This window comes from Phaseolus vulgaris, chromosome 8, assembly GCF_051622355.1.
Source record: "Phaseolus vulgaris cultivar YP4 chromosome 8, ASM5162235v1, whole genome shotgun sequence".
In the NCBI taxonomy this organism is placed as follows: Eukaryota; Viridiplantae; Streptophyta; class Magnoliopsida; order Fabales; family Fabaceae; genus Phaseolus; species Phaseolus vulgaris.
The window spans coordinates 12,596,782-12,624,695 of record NC_143505.1 but is presented as its reverse complement, the minus strand read 5'-3'; the positions used below and the strand labels follow the sequence as shown (position 1 = coordinate 12,624,695).

Sequence of the window (27,914 nt, the reverse complement as noted above, 5' to 3'; positions counted from 1 at the left end):
TGAGGTGTATGGCTATTATGTGGAGAAGAAGTACCTTTTGATAACATCTGTAAATTGTATAGTACCTCTAATTATAAGTGATTTCCTCATCAAGCCATTTTATTGCTCAAATATGTTTTATTAGTAGAATTACTATAAAATTTTCTTAATTGGCATTACTTTTTCTGGTGTGGTGAAAATTTGTTGTTTACTGGAACATAATTACAGTAACAACAATTGTGACTTTTGGCACAACGTTTTTAATTTTGGTGAAAATTGTTGGCTGGTGCAATGCATATTTTATGGCCTTAATCACTTAGAATTGAAGTTGTAAATTATATTTAAGCCATTGAACATAAAAAACTGTTGAGCTTAAGTGCTGCTAGTGCTAATTTGCTATAATAAAAACTCAAAAAATTCAGCAAACAATGCCATATAATTTAAGAACCATCTGTTGCTTTTTTTTTTTTAATTTGGTGCCACAATTGTTGTTGAATTTAGCTGGCTGGTTACAACTGCTTATTTTTTGTACATAATTTTTCTTGTTTTTGTGATGTAATTGCATTGCTTTAGATTAAATTAATTTGGTGCAAAATATTGGTGTGTGTGAACCATGCCTTGAACTCAATTTAAATATGGTATTTTTGGGCTAGAAAGCATCCAACGATGACAAGTGTTGTGTTTGCTAGCTGGAATTGTGTTTGACTTGTGAAGCAACTACCATTTTAACAATTTTTATTTATTGGTGCATGCAATTTCTATTAACTTTTGGAATAAAAAAATTGACTGCACTGGTGTGATAAATTGGAGTTGGTATTTTTTGTTGTTGTAGTCGCAACAACCCATATTTTAAAACAATTACAAATTTAATTTGAAACATTCCAGCAAATAAAAACTAGTGCAATATTTTTATTGATTTGTGGAACGATGCTTGGGCTAGAACGCAAGTCACTGGCAAAATTGATTTTTGTAGATCTAGTGTTAGATTTAAATTTGCTTGCTTGCTGGAAATTGTGTTATCGTGAGAAATCAGAAGTGCAGACAATGTGAATTAAAATGAAATGTTGGACAAAATGCAAACTTTGATTGCATATATTGCTTACAGAAAAGATGTTGCAGAACATTTTGCTGTAATGACATCTAATTTGGTTCATGCATCCATCAATGTGGTATTAATATATTTGAATATTTATTATTTATTTTAGGCACCAGATATGAAGTGGTGCTCCATCACCTAATCAAGTAATAGGATCAAGTGTTGGAAGCAAAACTGATTAGGAATGTTGTAATAGTTTGAATGCTATGATGATATTTAAAGCTATTTTATGTGTTTTCTTTACTTTTAAACAATTATGTATCAACTTTTGAACAATTATGTGTGTTTTAATTTTCAATGCAATGAATGGATGCTCATAACTTTATATAGTATTTCATTTTATTTGTATTTTTTTATTATGAAATATATTATGTTTAGTTTAATTATGCAAACGAAGTTATAAAAAAGTGGTGGCTGAATTCCATTTATTTAGAATTAAAATTACGTCAATTGAAATCGACGTATTATTTTTACAATACTGACCGCTAAAAGCGTCACATTATACCCTATATAAGGACGTTTACATGCATCATGTTTTAAGACTATTATGACTGACACTAATTACATATAAAAACTGCTACTTTAAACAAAATGTTAAAATGACGGGTGTTATGGCGGGTAGCAGAAGACCGCCATATTAAACTTTGTGGCAACCAGTTCTATGGTGGTTTGGGGAACCGCCACACGCGTATATTGTGGCGTTCATAAACGTCAGTATATACAAAAATAACCACCACAAAAAATTCTAAATTCATTATTCTTTAATGTTCAGGAAAAAAAATGTTTTTCCACCTTATAAATTGTCTACAAAGGCCATGCATTTTTCACATCATCTTAAAATGTCACATAGTGTCATGTTTTGCGCAGTTGTTAGTCAAACTAATGATGTTAACAAAAATGACAAAATTTGATCATTTTAAACAAAATATGGACCACAATGAACAAAATAGTAACTGAGGGACTAAATTGAATTTTTACATCTAGGACCAAAAGTGATATTAGATCAAAATTAATCCCCTTATCTTCAAAACTTGCTTAATCAAGCTTACACTCTCAATTTCATTACTCCTACATAAATGCTGAACATGTATATAAAATACTCTAATTAATAATCTAAATACATCATCATGCTCATTGACTAATAGAGATTCATTTTTTGTCCTAAAAACATCACATGCACAACCTTAACCCTAGGCATGCATCCCTCCCTTAAAAACAACTCAATAAAAAAAAAAAACCAAAGAAAAACTTACTAATTTTTTTTTATCAAACATAAGTATTCTATTTTTCATCAGAATCTCTAATGTGAATCTAGATCTATGAAAACATGAACAACTATTTCAAAAATAAATAAAAAAAGATAAAGAAAAATTGTTTTAGAGAGATAAGGTTTTTTGTAAATGAAGTTTGAATAGTTTTTTTCTTTTTTCTATATGTAAGCTTTTTAACTTAAATAATAAACTATTCATACTTCATGTATTCTTAAACAAATTAACTTGCCCTTACCCACCTAGTTTCTTTTATTTGATTAGGTCATGTTACTTGCTTGGTTTGAAGGGAAGTTTTTCGACTTAAAATGTTTGCTTTAAAAAGAATTAAAAATCAGTGATGAATTTGGAAAGAGTTGTTCAGTCACGAAACTATCGTGAAAAATATATCAAACTCAGTTCATTTATCATTCACAAGCCACTACTGTTAATGGTCACTGTCCATTTTCTTGCTGTTTCCTAAGAGGGCCAATGCAAAACAATAAATCTGCTCCATTCAATGGGATTTTACTTTCTAAATCAAAGCATATTAGTTGCATAAGATCTCTTTATGTTTCTTGCGTTATTGTAAAATTATTGGACGGCACATAAGATGTGACGTTTGACACATTTGAATGGTGTTAAAATTATGTATTAAGAAACTAAATCTAACATTCTTTTACTTATTTGCAATGCATTGTACACTTGTACTTGTGTTGCTTTCTATCTTATTTCCTAAATTGACTTTAAACTTTTGTTAGTTGGCTAACGTAAGACGGTAGAAGTACGACTAGTCGCATATTGTTATTTTTTGTTTGATGCAGTCACTTTCAGAGACCTTTCGGAAAATCTATTTAAATATTGGAATTGATCGTACCAACTAAAAAGATATGATGAATTGCATTATCTTCTAAGAACACAAGTTTGGAAATCATAAAATTCTTCCTTCCTCATTTTTTTCCCTTTCTAAGGATAGATAGCAATTGCCTAAGGGAAGAAAGAAGAGTACATAGTAATAAACCAACGAATAGACTACTTGGTACATTATTCATCAGTTATTTCTGATTAGTTGACAGCATAAAACTATTTACGATTGCAGATGAATAATACTAGTGCATGTTCATTAAACTCAAACAAAATATCTCCTCTTAGGAATTTGTATCACAATTTAAGCATGGCATTTTCAATTTTAATGAAAGTGCATAATCTGCAAGAATCAGGACAACCATGTGCATTATCAGAACGCAAAGGAAGATAGGTCCCAATAATAAAAGCCATATCAGCGTCAGGATCACCAAACAACAAAAAACAAGATTCAAGTACCAGTTTGATTTGAACTAGTCCTTTCTCTAATAAGCCTTTGTCTTTATCTTGGAATCTATGCATCCATGGACCGCAAGCATAGATATGCCCAAGCAACCTACTAGAGGTTGCCAAGCCATTAATAAAGGCTATCCAAAACTTATTGATGGATAGTTAGTTCACTCTTGTCTGGTGCAATGCTATGTGGTACAACGTTACGGGCCTGGTCTTCAATCATAGGTTTCAACTTAAGTTCACTTACTAAAAGGTAGATGAAATCGTAAGAAAAAACTTTTAGTAGAAACCATTAAGATGGACCTTACCCTATTAATTTTAAATTTGGTTTATGATAGAGCCTAATTATCCATGTTAATATAACAGTGTCCTAATCCAAATGAGATGACAAATGAACTAGGAACACATATGGGGTGGTTTGGCTTTTAATAGGAATTAGACAAGCTTCTGGTATGAGCAAAGGTCTCGATTTTTCAAAATTTCAGGACCACCATCATATACTTATGATGTTTATTTAAAAACATAGAGCATAGCTTCAGAGTTTCAGAAAGAGCACTGGACCATTTACTATGATTTTGAGGCACGAAATGGCATATTGCTACTGCCTTGCTGGCGGTTTGGTACATTGTACATTAAGTAACAAAAGGTGTATATATGCCATACATACATATATATAAAAGCAGTACTAGTGGCTTTATGAAAGTGAGAGAAGTAAAGGTCCCAGAGTGTGGAGCTGAGAAGAGATGGGTGGTGTTGCTTGGACAGAAGAAGAAGATCACTTGCTCAAGAAATGCATACAACAATATGGAGAAGGAAAGTGGCATCGTGTTCCTTTGCTAGCTGGTGAACTGAATTCAATTCAAATAATTTGTTAACAGTGAAACGGTTTGGTCAATTTTAGCAATTGGTTATGATTTATGAGATTTATGTATCAAACCAATGCAAAAGTTGAAGACTGAGTGATTATGATTAGTTGCTTTTGACATTGAAAAATGTTTAGCGAAATTTCCAAAAACATAATACTCCTACTTACAGTTCTTTTTTATCTGATAAAATCTATTGCTTTCTGAAGGTTTAAACAGGTGCCGAAAGAGTTGTAGGCTAAGATGGCTGAACTATCTCCGTCCAAATATCAAGAGGGGAAATTTTGCGGAGGAAGAAGTGGAGATGATAATCAAACTCCACAAATTATTAGGCAACAGGTTAACTTAGAAGTTATGGTCTTTCTTTCAGATTATGGGGGGAGATATAATAATAGCATGCAATAAATGCTTTTGGAAAGATATCTTAATATATGCTGGTGTTTGTGTTTTGTAAGCAAGCATAGCACGTACCATATTCATCATCATAAAAAGTACATGAAAGATAGGAGATTAAGGGCTTCCTTTTCACTTTCTTGTTTTGAAATCTGCTGTTTTACAGAAATTCCATTAATTTCAGTAATCAATTTCTCATTTAAAATCTATAAAATTTTGAAAATGGTTTTCAAGACAGAGAAACAAAAGTAAGATGTTTTCTGATTGTCTTTTGTTTTCTTCAAGTATTTTTGATGAAGTAGTGCCAAGAAGACAAACTACAAGAAAAAGTTTAATCACTCATGTGATTCTTGTAGGTATTGAAGTTTTTTAGTCTCAGTACTAAAAAAGATTATCTTTAGGTCTTTATATATACAAGTTTAGAAGAGATCATCATCTTTATATCTTTTATCCCTTTTAGTGGTTTTATTTTTATTTGTTATTATTTTTAATCACTTTGAAAATATGCCAAAGGACAAAAAATTTAGAGAATAAAAAACAACTTTTGAAGACAGTAAACAAAAAGGTTTAAGTTGGTTGCTACCCTTGTTTTGTTTCAGGTGGTCACTGATTGCAGGAAGGCTACCAGGAAGGACTGCTAATGATGTGAAAAACTATTGGAACTGTCATCTGAGCAAAAGACTAAATGCTCTAGAAGCTGAAGATAAACCTGTAAGCAGAGATGTTCAAGTGATTAGGCCTCAGGCTAGGAATATTGGTTCAAGCTCAGTGAAAAGAAGGGGTGAGGGAGAGTCTCCAACAGAGAAAGCAGTTCAACAAGAGAGCAGCATGTCCTCACTGACATTTGATGCTGATGGACATAATCAAGTGGTTGAATCACAGGAAGACAACATATATGCATGTTTGGACCAACAAGGCATTGTTAATGAATTGTCAATGGACTTTCAATTAGAAGGATTTGAAGAAATTATGAATGGGGAGGGAAGTGGCAGCCAATGGGATTGGGGTGATTTGCTTCTTGACATGGATTTGTATAAGTGAGTTTTCTTCTTTGATCTTTTGACCTCTGTAGATGGTCCATCTCACTACTATGAACCATTCATATAATCATATTCAGCCTAACAAGGTTGTGCTAGTATTAGCCATTCCAAGTATGCATATGGCTTTAGACAAGCCATAACTATCAAACACCAGTATTTATTTAATGGTCCTATGCCCTCTTTTCACACTTTTCTTTAACCTGGCCTACCCCTCTTTTAAGTCTTATTTTTTCACTCTTTTTCTCTTTCAAATACTTTCACTCAACTTCAAACAAAATAAGATATTAATTAAAAATTAAATAATTCTTTTTTGTTGAAAATTATAGAAAGAATATTTTACTATAATTAAATATGTTTTTTCATAAAAACATTTTGATTACATAGAAGTGTTGTGAACTACAATAAGCCACTACATCTTTTAAGAGGACAAACAAAACATTAATTGTATACATATACTAATTTGTTTAATTGGACAACAATTTTTATAGTCAACCAAATGAAGATAGAGACTTCTCATTGAACATTAAATGATTAACTCAACCCATCACTAATTTTTCGTACAGAATTCCCAATAACAAATATCCATTGTTAAAAGTAAAAGAATACCATTATTTTTCATAATTAGCATTCTTTGATGATCTAAAATATTCAAATAAATAAATACTGCTAATTCAACATAATTAAAAAAATTCAACTGTTTATTTACGTATTTACTCTTTTTTTTTGTAACTGACCTATTCAATTATTAACCAAATCCCCTATCTCCAGATGAGAAGTGTTTCTTATCAAATTGGTATGAGAAAATAGGTCTCTGAATCTAATTATTAATTGGCAAGAAAAAAGTTAGGCTAGATGGACCTCTATAACTAGTAGGGATGTTCACCTATTCATGTGATTCATGTTTAGGATAAAATCAAATCTAACCCAATTATTTTTAATGGGTTTAATTCGATTTTTAAAATTTTCAATCAGTATAAGTAAAATCTATTTAATGAATATTGGATTAATTTTATTTTTATAATTCAGTTATTATAAAAATAAAATATTATATTTTTTAAAACTTTCATATCCTATTTATATAAAAATAATAATTTTATTAAAGAAAATTTATTTATTTAGTTTCTAACTTATTTAAATTTTATCTAAATTAGGTATTTTATTTTATTTTTTGTTATTTTTATGACCTATTTTGACATGATACATTATTGATTTGTAGAAAATATGAGAGGAATTGACTTATCATGGTTAGACAAGTTAAAAATTTTGGTCTGTTGGTTTAAGGACGGATTGGCAGATCAGTCTCCTAGTAGTTTTTAAATTTTATTTTATTTTATTTATTTTAATATATATATTTAAATCATATTTAATTATATAAATATTTTTTTAATTGATTAACTAGTATCCTAATTAAATAAATTAAAATAATTATTACCCATATATCTTAAATTATTTTATTATAACTAATAATTAAAATTTAATTTATAAATATTTATTATTTAAGTTACAATATTATTTAAATAATATAATATAAAAAATAATTTTTTAAATATATTTTTTTATTTAGAAGAAAGTAACATGGGATAGGTTAGGATTACAAATACTAATCTTATTCGCTTAAATTTTCACAGGTTGACGGACCGACTTAAGCTGAATCGACTTTGTCATGTCTATTTATTTTTTTCTTTGTTGATTTGAGTAAAATCCAAAATTTAAATTTTCATAGAAATAGTGGAGATTGATAACGGTGTTCTTGCTGCCATAAATCAACGCCACCGTTACAAATCATGCTCCTTGTCGTAACACTGTTATCTGATTATGTCATGCACTCCTCGAGTTCGAATATAAAGAAATCTAGAACAACTTGGAGAAAAACTAACTTCAAAATTTTAATATTATAAGATCCAAAATGCAATAAGCAATCATAGAATGTTTTCTAGGCTTCATAAAAGAAAAAAACAACTTCTTAGTGAAGCATAAAAACATGTCAAGATCCATGACAAAAGAGAAGTTATTTTAGTCGAAGGCTTGCAAGCTTTGTAACACAAGAGGAATAAGAGTTTTTGAAAAGTTTTTCTTTATAGCTTCAGAACAGTGAATTGTGAGAGATGCCATATCTAAAACGTCAAAAAGAAGATTTTTAAGGGAAGTTTTAGACCAGGTAAACTTTTAACTGATGCAAAAATGTTCAGAAATTAAAAAAAAAAATGTTAGTGCATTTCTTTTTACATAAGTTATTTAAATAGTTTTTTATTTAATATATTTGTATAGACAAAGTGAACCTAGATACTATCTGAAACTGATTATATAATTGTTGATGTTTCGGTCGCTTCCTTGTTCTTGACTTTAAGTCTCCTCCTTTAATTGTTGGTGCTCAGTCGGGGTTGACCTGAAAAAAGGTATTCTGATGATCAAGTAAGTACTCTGTGTTAAGAGTGAATTGTGATAACTGATTAAAAGCGTACCTTACTCCTCCGTAGATGGTTTATTTATATTGTTTAGTTATGAACTTTTGTTATATGATGAACCGAACCTATTAAATATCAGTGTTGACTGGAAGATTTTATAAGTGTCACTGCCCATTTATTGGATGCCTTAAATGTATTTTGATATGGCCAATCGGTCGCCGAGACCAAGTGATTGACTCATCCAGTACCGACCAATAAATTTAATAAGATATGCAGATTTGATGATGATTTTTTTGTGCCAGTAATAAAATAAAAGACCAAAATAAATAAAAAAAGAAAGAAAAAACAAACAAACAAAATTAAAAGAAAATAAATTGAGTCCTAAATTTTAAAAAGTATAAACTTCAAAAGTAATAATAAGCTAATTCAAGTTAAGAAGAATTCACCAATTATATTTGGTAAAGTTGAAAGAAAAATAAATAAATGGAGTTACACTACCAGAAAAAAATTAATTTATTTATGTAAGAATTTCGTAAATAAATTAGGTGTGACACGAAGTCAGATCCCTTGAATAATAACCAAAAATGTTTTAACAATTACACTAGTCAAATTTTATTGTGATATTATGATTATTATTATACTTATTAGTATGATTATCAATATTAATATAAATAATAAAATAAACATTATTAATATTGTTTATATATTTAATATTATTTATATTATTAATATATTTAATATTATTTATATTATTAATTACATTAATATTATTATTATTATTTAAATTAATAATACTATTAATTATTATTATATGATTATCAATATTAATATAATTAATAATATAAACACTACTAATATTATTTATATATTTAATATCATTTATATTAATAAGTTCATTAATATTATTATCATTTAAATTTATAACATTATTAATTATAATTATAATTATTATGATTATCTATATTAATATAATTAATAATATAAACATTAATAATATTATTTATATATTTAATATAATTTACAATATTAATTTCATTAACATTATTATTCAAATTAATACATTATAAATTATTATAATAACTTATTAATATTACTAAATATTATTAAATATTGTTGATATTAACATTATTAATAATATTAACAATATTAAAAATATTATTAATATTATTAAATAATAATAAATATTATTAATATTATTAAATAATAATAAATATAATTAATATTATTAAAAATAATTAATATTATTAAAAATAATTAATATTATTAAAAATAATTAATATTATTAAAAATAATTAATATTACTAAAAATAATTAATATTATTAAATATAATTAATATTACTAAATATAATTAATATTATTAAATATAATTAATATTATGAAATATAATTAATATTATGAAATATAATTAATATTATTAAATATAATTAATATTATGAAATATAATTAATATTATTAAATATAATTAATATTATGAAATATAATTAATATTATTAAATATAATAATATTATGAAATATAATTAATATTATTAAATATAATTAATATTATTAAATATAATTAATATTAATAAATATTATAAATATTATTATTTATTACTATTAGTTATGATTTTATAATTATTCATATTATAATAATATTTTTAATATTATGTATATAATTATTATGATAATAGTTGGTAGGTAATAGAGATTCGTGGGTAATAATTAGTAAGTAATAGAGATCCGTGGGTAATAGTAGATATGTAATAGAGATCTGTGAGTAATAGTTGGTATGTAATAAATATCAGTGGATAATAGTTGGTAAATAGTTGGTAGGTAATATAAATTTGGGAGTAATATTTGGTAGGTAATAAAGATTCATGGGTAATAGCTGGTAGATAATAGAGGTTTGTGGATAGTAGTTGGTATCCAATGCTAAATTTACCTACAAATCCAGTTATGTGGGTAATATCTTTAAGTAATGTTGTTCATAGGTAATATCCGTAGCTAATGCTGAATTTACCTATAAATTCATATTCGTAGGTAAAAATCGTTAAATAATACTATTTTTTATAATATTAAGCAATAGGTGAAGGTGTTGTAAATGTAAGTAGGAGTATGGACGAAGATAGTCTAAATTCAAGATTTTCTATACTTGCACATACTCATATTATCACTATCATCTTAAACATTTTGATCCCACATATATACATAGGGTTTTAAAATCCATTTAATGTATATAATATTATAGTGAGACCTAGATAGCTTTTTAAAATGTAGTTGGAGTTTAACCGTCTTAACCTATTTATTGGACTTTAGATCACAAAGTTGACTTTAAGTAAGACAAAATTGAAGGTTACAGGTTACTTATCCAATGACGAGGATGAGACTCCATTACATACATTTGTCCATCCATGCAAAAACTAATTGTGGAAAAGGTTTGGTCTAGGAATAGGTTTTCCACTAGCAAAAGATTTTCTATAAAAATGATTATTTTAATGTACAACAAGGATAAACACTACATCTCTTACTTTACACATTTGATTTGTTGGAACCAAATGAATTATCAGCTAACTTCAATGTAATTATCATTTTGTTAACTATTGGATTCGGTAAGTGTAACAAGTCAGGATTAATAATTTTTCTCAAGAAACGAATGTCAAATCCACAAGAAACAATTAATTAAAATTCTAATCGTAACATTCATTAAGTATAAAAATATGTACAATAATTTGATTTGAAAGATATTGACATAAGTTTGCATGAAAATTAAATGAAAACAAAATAAATGAGTAAAATAATTTAATTAAGAAAATTGGGAATAAAGAGAATCCTTCTTACTCGTGTGTAGTTTCAATAAATAAAAACATATAAAAATTTATCTTGATTGACATTGATGCACATATAAAAATCATTTATATTGATTCTTCGCATACAAAATTATTAAGATTGTTTCCTAAATATCGATTCCTCGTTTATGCATTAAAACGTTTTTATCATTACAAAGTGATGGTATAAAACAATTAACATTTCAAATCTATTATTAGCATTCAAATATGTTAAGCATTGCCATTTAGGTAAGATACTCAAAAGTACTTTCAGTCAAATTTAAACATTAAAATTATGAATAAAGTTTTGAAGCTTTGAGAATAAAAAAATAATACCAATCATCAATCAAGAACATAATCTTATAAATATCACTTCAATACATAAGAGTTTGAACAACTTACTCTCAATCCCAAAATGAAAGAATTAGCCACTCACGATGGTCATTACATGCACAATAACAAAATAAAGAGATCTAGAGTGTTTCTCCTTAATCCCGACCTCCTTTGGTTCCCTCTTCAGATCACGCTTTTCTTTATACCTTACGTCCTTAATTAAATTAATTGGGCTTGCGCTAAGTAACATCTCTTTAAATTCTCTTTAAATTCCCTGAAAATAATACAATTATTGGGAATAAATAATTCTATTAACCTCATAACTCCAAAATATATCATTAAATTCTAATTTTGCAAATTAGGGTTGAGTCATAGCATAATCAACAATTAAAATCAATAAATGTCTAACTTTTAGTATGAAATTTCACTAAATAATGACACTTATCACTAACCTTAATGTGTTGTGATCAACTTACCAAATCTTTTGTATTGTAGTTTTTATGGACTTCTTAACACAAACATACAATGAGACACTTAATAAATGTGGATGTTTCTCTTATTAGATTGGTAGCTAAAATTTTGGTGACTAATTAGATACTAATTTAGAAACTATTTATTAATAATATAAACTACTTTATACTAATAATATTTTTAGTTTCTAGAATAATATCTAATTTAGTTAATATAGTGACTAACTATTTTTTGTATCTAAAATTAGTCTCTACCTACTATTTTCTTGTAGTGATATATTAACCACAATATCACCAAAAGTGGATTGAAATATGAAATGATTGTCCTATTTTATTAATTAACAAAAATAAGTTTCAAAAAAATGATAATTTGCATGAAAATACATAAGATATGTAATGGTACATTGAATACAGGATAGAATATATGTTACACGATACATATTATATTATTGATGATGACATAAGTCTACAATCTTACTTTGATTCAGTATTCTTATGTGTAATTTATCTAATATTTATATTTTTACTGTGTGATATACCATATAGGGGATTCACAACATAATTATCAACATGTCATGTCTTCTTCAAATACACACTAACATCAACATGTTAATCACTTTTGTCTTCAACCCTCTCACTTGTTCAAATTTATGGATTATTGTCACAATCTACTTATCAATTCATATTTCAACAAGTTTTTTTGTTCATATAATAATATTTTTTCCTAATCAAATTTTTGTTCATCAAATTTAGTCGTCACCTATTCGACGACACCGCCATCAACATAACATCCAATATCATTCATAAATTGTTAGTAGTCTATTATGATTATGCTAGTGTTCATCCATCTAATTGATGAAGAATGTGATAATAATGATTACAATGATGGATATGGTCATGACATGGAAAAAAAATGTAACTACATGCAATAGCACACCAGATATCTACCCAATAAGAATTGGAGGGAAAATCAAGAAAATCAACTTGTGGGATAAACTTTCATCTTATTTTACATAAATTCAATAAAAAATTCTACAATTTAAATTCTTACTATAATCATTTTCAAATTCATTTTCCCTCTTTTAAATTATAGTAAGAAAGCTCAGTTTAGTGATCCTAAGTTGAAATAATTTATGTAAGTTTACTATATAAAAATAAACAAACCACTTCTTAAAAAATACATAAATATTAATTTTTACAATATAAAAATAACACTATTATAATTAAAATTTTAAATCATAATAATTTAATTAATTATATCAATAATTGTTGTACTACACAACCTTGAAAGAATTGAGAATGGATATTAACTACCTTCAATGAATCATATATCTCGTTAGTAATCACTCTAAAACACTTATAACCACACTAACATGACCATGAAGCTCGACATAGCTACTTGTAATTGAAATAGTTACTGACACATGTCACGACTATGTGATCGATACTCATTTAATACTCAGTTATTATTATACTTTTACTAACTTGAGTGTCAGAAAGTCTTCTACAGTTTGGTAGTTCTTTAAGACGAAGGTTAGTCGTTACCAACAATTCAAAATTACTATCTCGGACAGCTCGATAAAAACAATTGTAGTTTATAAATACATAAATAATAAAAAGAATTTATTTTAAAAAAAATAGAAAAGATAGAGGTCGACACTTTAAGTGAACTTCTTAGAAATAATTAAAGTAATCTCCTAAGTGAGATCTTCTGTGAAATTAAAAGTGAAAAGAAATTGTCTGGGTGACGATTTATTTACTGTGGAGTCCTCAATCTAATATATAGTAACTTATCTAAATCCGAAGTTATAAAAGAATCTGTATATTGAACCAAAAATTACACAATTTTAATGGAAATGTAACTCAATTTAATAGTAGTAACTTATCTAAATCCGTAAATTATAAAAAAATCTGTAAATTGAACCAAAAATTACACAAATTTAATGGAAATGTAAACATCAATATATTATGTATTTCGTCACTATCCTTCAAACATTGAGCTTTGAAGATGTCCTCGGTATACTCGACTAAGTTGATCGGCAGGATAGACCACTGCCCTTGTAACACTAAACCTAAAAAGCTTATATGTATATAATTGCTTAGTATAAATAGATATTTATGATTCTTTACTAGGTCTTTTGGTCGAATGAAATAAACATTCTAAAGATTCTACTATCAAATTCTTTATAAGAGTGTCGAGCACGCGCAGTTGTGTGAAGGTGCAGTTGTGAGGAGTAGACGCACGCGCAAGGAAACACAATATTATTGGTAAAGCGTGATGAGCTCTCGCTGGAGGGGTGACTGTGGGTACTCAAATGATTATACTACCTTCTTCTTCTCAAACTTTCCTCGGGGTTATGGTGAAATGGACATGGTTAAGGTTTTCCAAAGACAAGCTAGGGTTAAGGAAGTGTTCATATCTCGAAGGTTAAACAGATGGGGGCGAAGGTTTGGGTTTTTAAGGTTCTTTGAGGTGAGAAATGTAGGACGCCTGGAGAAAGAGCTGGACAGCTTACACGTTGGTAACATGAAACTCCACGTGAATATCCCGAAGTACCGAAGGCATCAGAAGGAACCAGTTAAGGAGGAGAGGAGGGAATAGAGGGACCCCTACGATGAACGGAAGAGGGACAGTGGGAAGCGCAAGGAGATGTGGGTGGAGAAGAGAGGGAAGAGATCTTATGTAGAAGCTGCCAAGGGTGAGGTGGAACAAGAGGTTGGGGCTGGGCAAATCCTCAAAAAAAAGGTGAATATCCTGCCATGGATGGAAAACAGTGTAGTTGGGCAGGTCAAGGAAAGCTTGGGTTTTGATCAGATTGGAGAGGAATTCCTAAAAGGAGGGTTGAGTAGGATCAGATTAAGAGCCTTAGGAGACAATCTAATCTTAATGACCCTAGGAGAAGGGGAGAGTATGGGGGTTCTCGTTAAGCTTAATAAGGAATGGTTTGATAGCCTCTTCTCAAACATAAGGCCTTGGTCAATCTCATGTGTGGCGTCTCATAAAACTACCTGGGTAAGATGCTATGGGTTACCTCTACCATTCTGGAACAAGGAGTGCTTTGAAGAAGTATTAGGAGGAACATATTCTGTGATAACCATAGATAACTCTACTTTGTTATGGGAGAACCTGGAATTTGCTAGGCTGCATGTCCGAACTAGTTACATTAGTAAACCCAGGATGACGAGGAGTATACGAATTAATGATCAAATCTGTAATATTCTCATTGAAGAAGAGGCCCCTGGTAATAGTGAAGGAATGTACGGGGTAAATGACTATGGCTCCGAATCATCCGACAACGCTTCCTTTTCAGGAACTTGTGTAGAAGAGACAATCCTCTCTTCCAAGAGCTGTGAGGAGGAGCTTCATTCGGGGCTCAGGGAGGTGTTCCGATCAAGGGGGGCGGAAGAGGGAGGAGAGAAGGTGGAGAGGGGTGTGCAGAGTTTGAAAAGGGTAGATCCGCTAATTGAGGAATCAATCTCAAAAAGCAAATATCACCAGGGGGAAGCTAGTTCTTCTTGCATGAAAGAAGCAAAAGTAGGTCAGAATGAGGGGCGTATAGCTGACTTAGAGTGTAATCCTACCCTATATTGCGCTTTCTCATGCGGTAGGGTGGCTACTCATGCTGAGCTGGCTAAAATTGTAATGGATGTGGAATGCTCTATCACACAGAGGGAACCCCTCTCTTCCAAGGCCCATGAAAGTAAGTGCGAGGCCCATTTTTTCGTCAACCCTTCGCATTCAGCCCAAACCAAGGGTGTCTCTGGATCAGGGGTCGTGGAGGAGGTCTGCGGCTGTGAGGAAAATAATGGGCTTTCTTTGGATGGAATAACAAGCGAAGGTAAGAAGATGGATGCTCACGATGAGGACATGGAGAGTGAATTCGGTAACACGCTCGAACAAGGCTTATCACTAGTATTGACGGTGAGAGAACGTCAACGAAGGAGGGAAGAAATGGGCGCTCAGAAGGGATCTACATTTGTAGCGAGGGAGGCGACACCGATAGCGGATGAAGGAGAAATCGGGGAGTGAAAATCGGCGAACCCACAACGACAACGAAAATTGAAAGGGCATTTCGATTTGGGTGATTCCAGCTTTCGTCCGAGGCGGTCGTTAGAATTATGTTAAGACGATCCCAGTCAGAGGGCCCTTCCTATCACAAAGTTGGTACGTCTTCAAACTCTTTATCTGATGGGGATTTTTTGAATTGCAATTTGAGATTATGTGAGCCCAGAATTTCGGTGGAATCATCTAAGTTATGGGAGATTGGAAAGCAATCTGGGATAATTTGTAGGTGGGACGAAGAAGAGGTTGTTAAAGAATATGATTGCATGGAAGAGAGAGATGTTCAGGTTATGGAGAATTATGAGGAGGGTAAAAAGAAAGATCATCTATGTTGATAGTAAATCTGAACATAAGAGGGTTAGGGGGAAGTACTAAAGCTCGGTATTTAAAGCACGTTATAGCTAGAGAGGAAGCGAATTTTGTCTGTATTCAGGAAACAAAACAGACGGTCCTTTCGGATGCAAGATGCTATTCCTTATGGGGGGGATAATAATGTGGGATGGTTACATTACGGAGGAGACAATGGTAGTGGTAGTCTGCTCTCTATGTGGCATAAAGAAGTTTTCTGCTATGACTCTCATGTGATGGGGAAGGGGTTTATTGTTGTAATTGGCCAACATAAGGTATCAAAATGTAGGTGTGTGGTGGTGAATGTTTATGATAATTGTTCTCTGAGTGAGAAGGTATCTTTGTGGGGGGAACTGACAGACCTAAAGAAGGGTTCAGCAGACTCCGTCTGGTGCTTCTGTGGTGACTTCAATGCAATAAGAAAGCGGTGTGAAAGGAAAGGAGTTAGTATGCGGGACAACCAATCCAGTGAGATGAGAGGTTTTAATAGCTTCATTGATACTAATTTTCTTATTGAAATACCTTTGGTGGGAAAGCCCTTTACGTGGTTTAATTCAAATGGCAAGGCTAAGAGCAGGCTAGACAGGGTGCTGGTTACCGAAGATTGGATGCAAGCATGGCCTATGTGCAAGCAATATGTGCAACGTAGGGAGGTGTCAGACCATTGCGCCATAGTGGTGAAATCTGTGGAGAAGGACTGGGGTCCTAAACCTTTTAGATCTATAGATGCGTGGTTTATGGAACGGGGTTTTGGCCTTTTGGTGAAGGAAAAATGGATATCCTATCCCTCTCAGGGGAATGCTTTCATAGTGATAAAAGAAAAGATGAAGAGGCTGAAGGGGGATTTGAAGGTGTGGAATAGGGATGTCTTTGGAAATCTGGAGACAACAAAGAAATCCATTTTGTTGGAGCTTGAGGCTCTAGATTGCCAAGACTGTAGTGTAGGGTTATTGGAAGAAGAGAGATTACATAGAATTGGTTTGGTGAGTAGATTGAAGGAGACTGATAAGAAGCTAGAGTCCTTGTTGTGCCAAAAAGCTAGAGCCAGTTAGTTAAAGAGTGGAGACTCATGCACTAAATTTTACCACTCTTCTCTAAGATGGAGACGGCTAAAAAATGAAGTTAAAGGTGTTGAGGTAGGGGGTCAGTGGTGTGAGGAGCCTTGTACAATCCGTGGTGAAGCTAAGAAGCTGTTTGAAAAAAGGTTTAAGGCAACAAGAGATTTTGGTGTTAGACTTGATGCGGTAGAGTTCAATTCTTTAAACCAGGAGGAGAATTTAAAGTTGATAGTAGAGTTCATAGAGAAGGAAGTTAGGGATGCGGTGTGGCTTTGCGAAGGTTCCAAGTCCCTAGGACCTGACGGTTTTAATTTTCTCTTCATCAAGAAAAGTTGGGAGTTCATTAAAGAAGAGTTTATGGCAACTTTGGCTTCTTTTCATAGTACAGGTCATATTCCCAAAGGTTGTAATGCCTCTTTCATCGCTCTTGTTCCTAAAGTCGGAGATCCAGTCCTGCTTGAGCAGTATCGTCCTATCTCTTTAGTTGGGGCCACTTACAAAATTATCTCCAAGGTCCTAGCAGGAAGAATGAAGAATGTACTTTCCTCTATTATTGATGAAAGCCAGTCGGCTTTTATTAAGAACAGAGGGATACTCGAAAGTGTGCTTATGGCTAATGAAGTAGTGGAGGATCTCAAGAGGAGAGGGAGAAGTGGATTGTGTCTGAAGGTGGATTTTGAAAAGGCGTACGATTCGGTTAGCTAGGTCTTTTTTTACGACATGCTCCAAAGGTTAGGGTTCCATAGTAAGTGGATTGGCTGGATCAAAGGATGTATGGAAAGTGCAACAGTTTCAGTTATGGTTAATGGGAGCCCCACGAAGGAATTCAAACCCTCGAGAGGGTTGAGGCAGGGCAACCCTCTTGCGCCATTCCTCTTTACAGTGGTAGCAGAAGGTTTGGCTGGTATAGTAAGGCAAGAAGAAAAGGCCAGATTACTTTCTGGTCTAAAGATTGGGAGAAAGGAGATTGTACTGAGTATTCTACAGTATGCAGATGACACTGTGTTTTTCTGTGAGGACTCTTACACCAACGTGGTGACACTGAAATCCATCCTCAGGGGGTATGAGCTCGCTTCAGGGCTGAAGATCAATTTTCACAAGTCAAAACTTACCGGTATCAATGTTCAAAGAAGTAATCTTGATTGCTACACAAAGACTTTGAACTGTGTTCAGACGGGTTTCCCGTTCAAATATTTGGGCCTTGAAGTGGGAGGTTTTCCGAGAAAGAAGAAGTTTTGGGAGCCTGTGATAAACAAACTTAAAGCAAGGCTCAATGTGTGGAGAGGAAGATTCTTATCTATGGCAGGGAGAATATGCCTTATTAAATCTGTTCTTACCTCTGTCCCGTTGTACTATTTGTCACTTTTCAGAGCACCGTAGAAGTATTACCAGAATCCAAAGGAGGTTTCTATGGGGGTGGGGGAAGGAGAAGGAGACGATATCATGGGTAAGTTGGAAAGAGTTATGTAAGTCAAAAGAGGAGGGTGGTCTGGGTTTGAGAGATGTGCATAACTTCAATCTTGCTTTGCTGGCTAAATGGAGATGGCGTCTCCTAGTGGAAGAAAAAGTCAGGTGGAAGGATCTGTTGGTCTCGAAGTATGGCTCGAGTTTTAATGCTTCACAGTCACCAGTGAAACTCCAATCCTGGTGGTGGAGAGACTTGTACAAAGATTGTGGGGAGGACAAAGGAGATGATTGGTTCAACAAAGAGATCGGGTGGAAGTTAGGATGTGGGGACAAAGTAAAGTTTTGGGAAGACATATGGATTGGGAACTCTAATCTCAAATCGATGTACCCAAGGCTTTTTTCTTTGTCTTTAAATCAGGGGCAAAAGGTGGAAGAGGCTGGTGTGTGGATTGGAACGGTATGGCAGTGGTGTTTAAGGTGGAGGCGTCCTAGATTTGTGTGGGAATCTGAAATGGAAGTAGAAATGATGATTCACTTGTCGTCGATTAAGTTGAGTAGAGAACAAAAGGACGTCCAAGTGTGGGGGAATGATGTAGGAAATGGGTTCTCTGTGAATGCTGCTTATGATTGCCTGACAAAACAGGGTAGAGGCCCATACTCAGAGGTATTCATAAACCTATGGAAGGCTAAAGCTTTCCCTAGTTTGGTGACTACAGCGTGGAGGATCCTGACGAATAGTGTACCAACAAGAGAATGTCTAAGTAGGAGAGGGGTGATGTTAAATAATGCCTTATGTGCTCTATGCCAGGTAAATGCTGAATCATGTCAACATCTTTTTTTGGAGTGTAAACACGCGATGAGTGTTTAGTTCATGTGCTTTAGATGGGTTGGTATTCTGTTTGTTCAACATAATGATGTAAAGACCCACTTTGAGAATTTCCACCTATTTCAGATTAGTAATAAACAAAATATGGTTTGGAAAGGGATTTGGACAACAGTTGTTAGATGCATATGGGACCAAAGGAATACGGTGGTGTTCAAGCAAGGTGTTGTGGATGTGGAGGAGATTTTTCAAAAGGTACAGTTAAAATCCTGGTTATGGGTAAAGCACCAGTCTTCTTTCTTCTCTTATTCCTTAGTGCATTGGATTTTGAATCAAATCCCCTGTATAAAAAACATTAAGTAATTGGGCTGGTAGGTATTGTTTCAGCTGGGAAGGACGGGCTTGTTTAACCTCTGAGGGGCACGCTTGCAGTTATGAGAACTTGTTATTCTGTGTTGGAGAATTCCCATGTAGGTGGGGATGGAAGGGCTGTGGGTTATGCTCTTAAATAAATGAATTCTAGTCCATGGGAACTAAGTTAGTTGTGGAACAGGAGCAAACCGTAGGTTGAAGTGGTTGGGGTACATTAGAGGTATTTCTTGGATTTATGCAGAAGGTTGGTTTGGCCACAATGAGCAAAAGTTAGTGGCATAGGAATAGTAAGAGGAGATGAAGTATTCTGGGGTTGCTGTTTGGGATTGTTGGGGCTGCAGAGGTCTTGTTATGGGATGCAAAGACGCTGAGCCTAGGTTTGTAACAGGTGGGATGTTGTTCGACGTGAGGAATGGAGAGGTAAGTTATATAACAGCTGGGATCTTTTGGTGTTGAGTGACAGGGAGGAGCACCAACCATGAAGAATCAGAATTGGGGAAGTCCAGTTCTGGAAAATCCTGCTGCTGGTGCATAATCAAGAGCAGGAATTTTATCTGTTTCTTTTTTTTCATTGTCTTAGGAACAAATGTTATGTCTTTGGCTGAGTAATTGAAAGCTTCTCTATGCTTTTAGTTCTCCGGATTGTAATTGAGTATTTGAGATTTGTATAAGGGTTGGGATACCCCTCAAGTGTCCTGTTTTTATTCATTAATTCATTGTTGATAAAAAAAATTAAATTATTTAGAAATTACATTATTTCATCTTGATTTTATATTTTTTAGTAATTTTAGCCTAATTATTGCTTTAGATAAGACTTCTAAAGCTTAAGCCTGTGCCTAATTAGTTAGACTCAGCTTGTTTATCTTAACCGATTCACACATGACCAAAAGTTTCACATGCTTTCAAATCATAAAACTGGAATACCATGAGTCTCAAAAGTGGCTTAATATAGAGAATTATATATCCACAGGCTAGAAAATGATCAAAACACAAACGTACAGTAGAAGAAGTTTAACAAAACAAGCATGCAGCAACAGTTTACGCACTATAAACCTATAATACACAAAAGAAGCTTTCACAAAACCATGTCACTTGATAAGCACATAGAAAAGATCAAACATTGTTTCTAACGGAGGAAGACCCTTTGTCTTCTTCCCTATTGGCGAGGGCAAGAGCACGAGACTTGGCGATGAAGAATCCCAAGGTGTGGCCAACCACAGCAGCTATGAATATCCCCCCATTGAAGGACATGACAGCAAGCATGACCATGTAAACGAAGCTGATTCGAAAAAAGTGAACAATGGCTTGAATGAGTCCTCCCAGAAGGGGACTTGTCCCAGGTTTAATGAGTGGTTGGTTTGATAAAACCTCAATAGCCATGGCTAATAAAAACACAAATATGACAGCTAAGATGTACATGCCAACATTGTTATGAGGCCACCCAGAGAAAAGCACTGTGGCATCTGTGCCCCAGTAGAAACTCATCTGCATCATGCTCTTCATATTATTGTCTGTGCCATTAGGCATGGAAGGCATGTCTTGGTTTGGAGACATATACATCTTACTCATACTCATAAAAAAAGAGAGAGAGAAATGCAAGGATTTCTTGGTGGATTGACCCTGCTATTAAAGACAAGAGGGGCCAATGAAAATTAACGTGGTGATGAAACCTGAGAGCTATGGAAATGTTTAAGTTGTATTTTAGGTTCTTTCGCTGGCTACTATTTTGTTCATTTCTCATCGTCTTTTGTGAGGGATGTCACGTTAGCCCGTTTCTTCAACTCTACATAGAAACCAGTTTTAAGAAAAGAAAAAAAAAAGAGAATTCTCATTTGTAACGATTAATTTAGTAACATAAGTTATGTCTCTCGGCTGTTTCTTTCTGTCTGTCACAAGAAAATGTGTTTTCTTTAATAATTTTAAAATAATATAACTATAGATCGTTACTGACGATATATCTTTATAGAAAGAAGAGGAGGAGATAAAAATATATGAATGTGAAAAAACATACCCGAGACGAGTGATATATTTAAAAAAAAAAAAAAGATATTTTTTCTTCGTAGTTGTGTATTATTATAAATTTCAAAGAATAAATTAAATATAGAGAAGAAAATAAGTTGGGTATATATAGTGAGATGTTGGTTATATCGTAGATGAGGAAACCGTTGAAAAGTCTCCTAGAAGATTGAGAAACAAAGATGGGATTCTTTTTCCGCTAAGAATAAAATGAAATTTAATAATCACTTTTAATTCTAAATGAACATGGGTTTTAACGTCATTGTCTAACTATATTAAGTTGTGATTGGCCATTTGCCAATTTTTCTAAAAAATATTAATTTTATTTATCTAAATATGTGTAACTTAAGATTATTTTTCAATAATACTTTTTCTTAAATGATATTTTCAAATTACTTTCAAAAAATTTAATATTTTTTCTTTCAGTTCCATATTATATATATTAATTCTCTATACCAAAGTTTAGTTTTGATCTTCTATCAACACGAAATAAAAAAATTAAAAACAATTTTCAGTAAATTTATCTAAATAAAAACTGTTTCGGATTATAATTGATTATAACAATTTAGTGATTACATTTTATCGTTTTCTTTAATAGGATTATAAATTAATTCAAAAATAATTTTTCTTAAAGAATAATTGATTTCATAAAAAAATATTTTAAATAGTTTTATTATAATTAGGTTTTAAAATATAAGGAATATAAATTTGAGAGTTTTAAGAATTTTAAATTTGAAACCTTTTAAGTAACCCTATTAATCTTAAAATTATCTATCCACACACATATTTATAATAAATTTATCAAAAAAGGTGTGGAGAGAGAAGATGAAATAATAGTTTGAATATCATGGGCCAATACTTCGTTTCATCCCTACACGGGCCTTTCTGTAGCCCAACCAAATTCCAATTCGGTTTACAGGGTATTTCTCCCTGCAGCCCAACAAATGGCTTCCTGCACCTCATCATTCTTGGAAAAGACCATTTTACACCTTTTGAAAATGACTTTCAAATTACTCTTTCCTAAAAATTTTCAAAACATATTTTCTGTAACATATTTTATGAATTCCAAATTTATTATTCTGAAAATTAGAAAATGTGTTCCAGAAAAAATATTCTGAAATTGTTTTTTACCTTCTGGATTTTTTATTCTGGAAACAGACTTTTTAATTCTGGAAACAGACTTTGCTTACAGAACCTCTATTCCAGAATCATCCAAAATTATCAAGGATAATTTTTGTTTCAAAGAATACAGAGGTTCATGAAGAAAAATTTAGGAATGCAGAAATAAATTTATCGAAAAGGTGTGGAGTGAGAATAAAATAATAGTTTGAATATCATTGGTCAATACTTGGTTTCCCTACACGGGCCTTTCTGCAGCCCAACCAAATTCACATTTGGTTTATATAGTGTTTCTCCCTGCACCCCAATAAATGGCTTCCTGCACCCATCATTATTGGAAAAGACCATTCCCCTTTAAAAATGACTTCCATAATTCTCTTTCCAAAAATTTCCAAAACATATTTTTCATAAAATATTTTATGAATTCTGAATTTATCATTCTGAAAATTAAAAAAATGTGTTTGAGAAAGAATAATCTGAAATGGTTTTTTGCTTTTCGAATTTTCTATTCCAGAACAGATTTTGCTTACAAACTCCTATTTCAAAAACATTTTTTCTTACGAAACACATATTCCAAAATCACTCAATTATCAAGAATAATTCTGATATTTCAAAAAAATGTAGAGGTGCAAAAACAAAAATATAATAGTGTAGGAAGAAATATCCCTATTTAACTCAACCCCAATCATTCTCTACCCTTAGTTTATTGTTTTAATAATTCCTTTTTTTTAAAGTTGCTGGTTCATTGATTCATTATAATTTATTTTTTAAAATTTTATTTTATTTAAACTTAATATTATAACTTTTAATAATCAATTTCTAATACATGGATGCTTAGAATATACAATTTATTTTTCTTATTGTATACCTTCTCTTATGGTAAGTATTTTATGTTTTTTCTGCCTCAGACATTATTATAAAAATTTAGTCAATTTTAATTTTGGGGTACTGTATAAATTAATGATTCTTCATAAAAGAGTTCACTTGTTATTCCTAAAAAAATTGTCTTATTCTACGTTATCATTTATTGAAATGAACTAAATGTATGATTTTGTGAACGATAAAAAATCATAAGTAAAAACATTTTAAAAATTAATAAACCATAAGAGTTTTTCAAAACAAAAACTAATTAAAAATATTTCTAAATGTAGAAAAATTAAAAGCATATTTAATAGTAACCTAATATAAAGAAGAAAAAAAAACCAAGAAAATGAAGCTTTGTCTTCTCTATCCATCCACGTGCCTTTCTTGCTCTTACCATTATAAAGCCTATTTTAAACGTAGTGTGCATCATGTTAAAGAATAGGGTTTAATTAACTCTAGATTAGAGGTTCATCATTTCTTAGGCACTAATCTCATCGTGTTTAATATAATGATAATGATATATTGTAAATTTGTTGTAGTAAGAATTTAATTTTATAAGCGTTTTAAATTTGACAATAAATGGTATAATAAATAATAAAAATTTAGAAATATTTTTTAGTAATGTTTTGAATATATTACTAATTTTATTCCATATTATATTTATTGAAATAATATAGCATTAGGTGTTGATATATGAAATGTATCTATCTTTGAACTCCAATTAAGTATTTAAATGTAAAACATATCATAGCTATTAAATTTCTATTGTTGCTTTAGTAGATTTAAATCTAAAATATATTTTAATTTCTGTATAAAATAATATTTTTTACATTAAAATATATTATAAATTTAAACCATATTATATTTATCAAAATTTCTATGATATTATAATATTAGATGTAAATATATGAAGAATACATTTCAATCATTCATCCTAGACCAATTATAGTAAGTTTCAAAATTCAATGAAACGTTTAGACGAAATTTAGATACAATATCAAATATTAAAATCTTTTTAAATTTATCAAAATAATAGCCTTCAAAGTTTAACATTAAATGGTTAGCCTCACTTATTCCGTCCGTCCTATACGCTTTAAAAAGTTAAAAAAAAAAAATGAAATAAAATATGAATTTTTAAAATTTAATTTATATTAAAAAGTTAATTATAATTTTAAATATAAATAATTTGATGTATAAATTATTTTTAATTTAAAAAAAATAGAATATTTATTTTATAAAAAGAAGTTAGTTCATAAGTATGGATTATCTAACCTATATGTCTATTTAAGTCATATGCTAAATAAGTTGGACCAAAATGACTTAATTTAATTTAAATAATAGATGATTTAAACTAATTTATTTTGTACCAATTAATAGGATTTAACCTATTTTTATAATTTAATCTATGGTTATACTTTAGGAAAGTAAAAAAAACATTTATTATTGTCATCATTATTATTTTTTACTTTACGTTTAAGAGTAATTATGATTTACTCCATTTAAATATAGTTTTATCATTATGACTTAACAAGTTGTAATATTAAATTACAACTGTATTTCTTATTAATTAAGTTTTAACATCAAACTTTACTTAAACGTAATTATGTTAAAATATTAAAAAATCATATACGAAATATAAAAGTAAAAAAATAAAAATAAAAACGTGCATAGTTGCATTTGTCATCTGTTAAATATTTAGTTAATTAGAAACAACTCTAAATCTTTCTCCAATGTTTTTAATAGTTTTAGATTCAGTTATGTTCGGTAATTTTCTCAATAATATAAAATTTGGTTTATAAATGTAATTACATAAATTTAACCCGATACCTCTAAATAATCATATTCTCAACTAATAATATACTACATATTTTTACAAAGAAAATTTAGCAATACTATTTTTATCTCTACTCACCATTAATTGTCTACACTCATAATCCATTATCATAATTTTTAATATTAAAAAATTGTCTCTTAGATCATCAAATGATACTGAAGTGTGATATAATTTTCCTTTGTTCAGAAGAGATGTCATTCTAAAAGAATGATGATATAAACTTTATCTTCTAAACCTGATTTTGTTTTTGTTTTATTTTATGAATTGAGTTAAATATATTTAGGGTTTAGGATTATCTTTTTCTGCTCATCACATCTATAAATCAATCCTCTAACTCTTCCTTAGTCACGCCATTGTCATCAACAATTCAACTCCAACTATCCCAAGAAATGAACACTTTAATTCCTCCCACTGCTTCTACCTTCTTTTTCTTTTCTTTCTTCTTTCTCTCTATCTTCACCTCAAACCTCCCTTCCGCCGCAGCCGACGTCGTCACCGACAGAGACGGCGACGCACTTCAGAACGGAGGCACTTACCACATCCTCCCCTGTTCGGAGTAAGGGACGCTGGCGTAGAACTGGGGGCTACTGGAAACGAAACGTGTCCTCTGACCGTGGTTCAATCTAGCACATCTCAAATATTCAGGGGACTTCCAGTGAGAATCTCATCCCCATATGGAATAGCTTACATCAACGAAGGTCTCATTCTGAACCTGGCTTTCGCTTCTTCGCCCTCGTGTGCCCCCACTCCCTCGAAATGGAGCGTTGTGAAGGACCTACCCGAAGGAGAAGCCGTGAAACTACCAGAGTACCCCAGCACGGTGAGTGGTTGGTTTAAGATTGTGCCATCTTCCCTTAAATACTTGTACAAGGTTGTCTTCTGCGCAAGTAGCGGTGGCACGTGTGGGGAAGTTGGGATTAGTGTTGATGATGAGGGGATGCGTCGTTTGGTTGTTACTGAGGATGAGGGCATCATGATCAGGTTTACGAAGGGTAGTTCGATTGGTGTACCTGGATATTGGGGACTGAGTAATGTTGGTCCACGTCGATACAAGGTGTCTGCTTCACTCTTAATTGTCCTGTTATTCGAGTTTCCTTCTTCTTTGCGTGCCTCGGTCGGCCGGGGGTACCTCAAGTCAGCAATCTTTCTTAATGAGAGTCCTTGATAATCTCTAAAAACGTACCTTTCTTTCTCTCTTTCTTTTCTTTTGTATGTTCACTTGGGCTTGGGCCATTGGGGCCATCAGTGGCTCGCGACGTGTTTCGTGGTCCTTGGGTCGTGTTAGATGGTTTCCTGAGATCTAGGGGATGTCCCCGGAAATCCAGGGAGTGCTCACGTGTGTTTGTTGCTCAGTGGGAATTGTAACCGTTTATTCCACATGTACCCACGTTCCTTGCTTAATTAGATAATTTAATTCGAACCACGCGGTCGTCCGGTGCCGACCGGTACAATTGGTGTTTGAGACACATGCAGTGAAAAATCGTGTACCTGTATTTTCTCAGTGAAAGAGATTATATGTGATAAATAAATTATGGAAGAACTCTGACAGCCATAAGATATAATGTTATAAACACACAGGTTGATAACAAAATCCCATCATGGAGCTTCAGCTTGCCATCAGAAACTGGTTTTGTATATTTTAAAGTTACATATGGATCCATGCATGAAGATCATGAGCATGCAAAATTTATATTTTCTTTATACTCAAATATGAATACAAATAAATAGTACCAAAAAGTTAGTTAATATTATTTATTTTCTATAATCTCAATTAAAAGAATAATATTTTTCGAAAATATTCTTCATTAAAACTTGATATCATGAATAAAAATTATCTACTAAAGATATAGTCATTATTCAATAAAAAATGTTATAGTAATAATGCTAAACTGAAATTAGTTATATACATTTATATATAAGTTTATCGTAAATAATTTTGTTGTTGTTTACGTTTGTGTGTAAAGAATTAATAATAGCAAATGATGTGTGTCTTTCTTTGTTCGCATGTTTGTGTAAGGTTATTTTCTCAACGGAAAAAATACCTATCTTGCACTCATATGT

At 31.5% G+C, this 27,914-nt stretch overlaps 3 protein-coding genes across 3 annotated transcripts; 2 read left to right on the top strand and 1 right to left on the bottom strand.

Annotated features, from left to right (window-relative positions):
* Window positions 1–4,314: 4,314 nt before the first annotated feature.
* On the top strand, window positions 4,315–6,134 carry LOC137827074 (transcription factor MYB113). The gene is made up of 3 exons (XM_068633282.2): window positions 4,315–4,482; window positions 4,712–4,841; window positions 5,495–6,134. The coding sequence occupies exons 1-3, from the start codon at window positions 4,383–4,385 to the stop codon at window positions 5,934–5,936; spliced, it is 672 nt and encodes a 223-aa protein (XP_068489383.1). The 5' UTR covers window positions 4,315–4,382; the 3' UTR covers window positions 5,937–6,134.
* Window positions 6,135–20,959: 14,825 nt separating this feature from the next.
* Window positions 20,960–21,646, bottom strand: LOC137824603 (copper transporter 6). The gene has a single exon (XM_068630268.2). The coding sequence runs from the start codon at window positions 21,593–21,595 to the stop codon at window positions 21,134–21,136; it is 462 nt and encodes a 153-aa protein (XP_068486369.2). The 5' UTR covers window positions 21,596–21,646; the 3' UTR covers window positions 20,960–21,133.
* Window positions 21,647–26,207: 4,561 nt separating this feature from the next.
* On the top strand, window positions 26,208–27,390 carry LOC137826951 (trypsin inhibitor B-like). The gene is given in 2 exon segments (XM_068633112.2): window positions 26,208–26,396; window positions 26,399–27,390. Coding segments are annotated over 2 exon segments (774 nt in total). The 5' UTR covers window positions 26,208–26,242; the 3' UTR covers window positions 27,019–27,390.
* Window positions 27,391–27,914: the final 524 nt, after the last annotated feature.

Bases quoted from the DNA above. Each gene is read 5' to 3' on its own strand.
- LOC137824603 (XM_068630268.2), bottom strand. From the start codon at position 21,595: ATGAGTATGAGTAAGATGTATATGTCTCCAAACCAAGACATGCCTTCC.
- LOC137827074 (XM_068633282.2), top strand. From the start codon at position 4,383: ATGGGTGGTGTTGCTTGGACAGAAGAAGAAGATCACTTGCTCAAGAAA. The intron at 4,483-4,711 runs GTGAACTGAATT...TGCTTTCTGAAG, and splicing joins TCGTGTTCCTTTGCTAGCTG to GTTTAAACAGGTGCCGAAAG. The intron at 4,842-5,494 runs GTTAACTTAGAA...GTTTTGTTTCAG, and splicing joins CACAAATTATTAGGCAACAG to GTGGTCACTGATTGCAGGAA.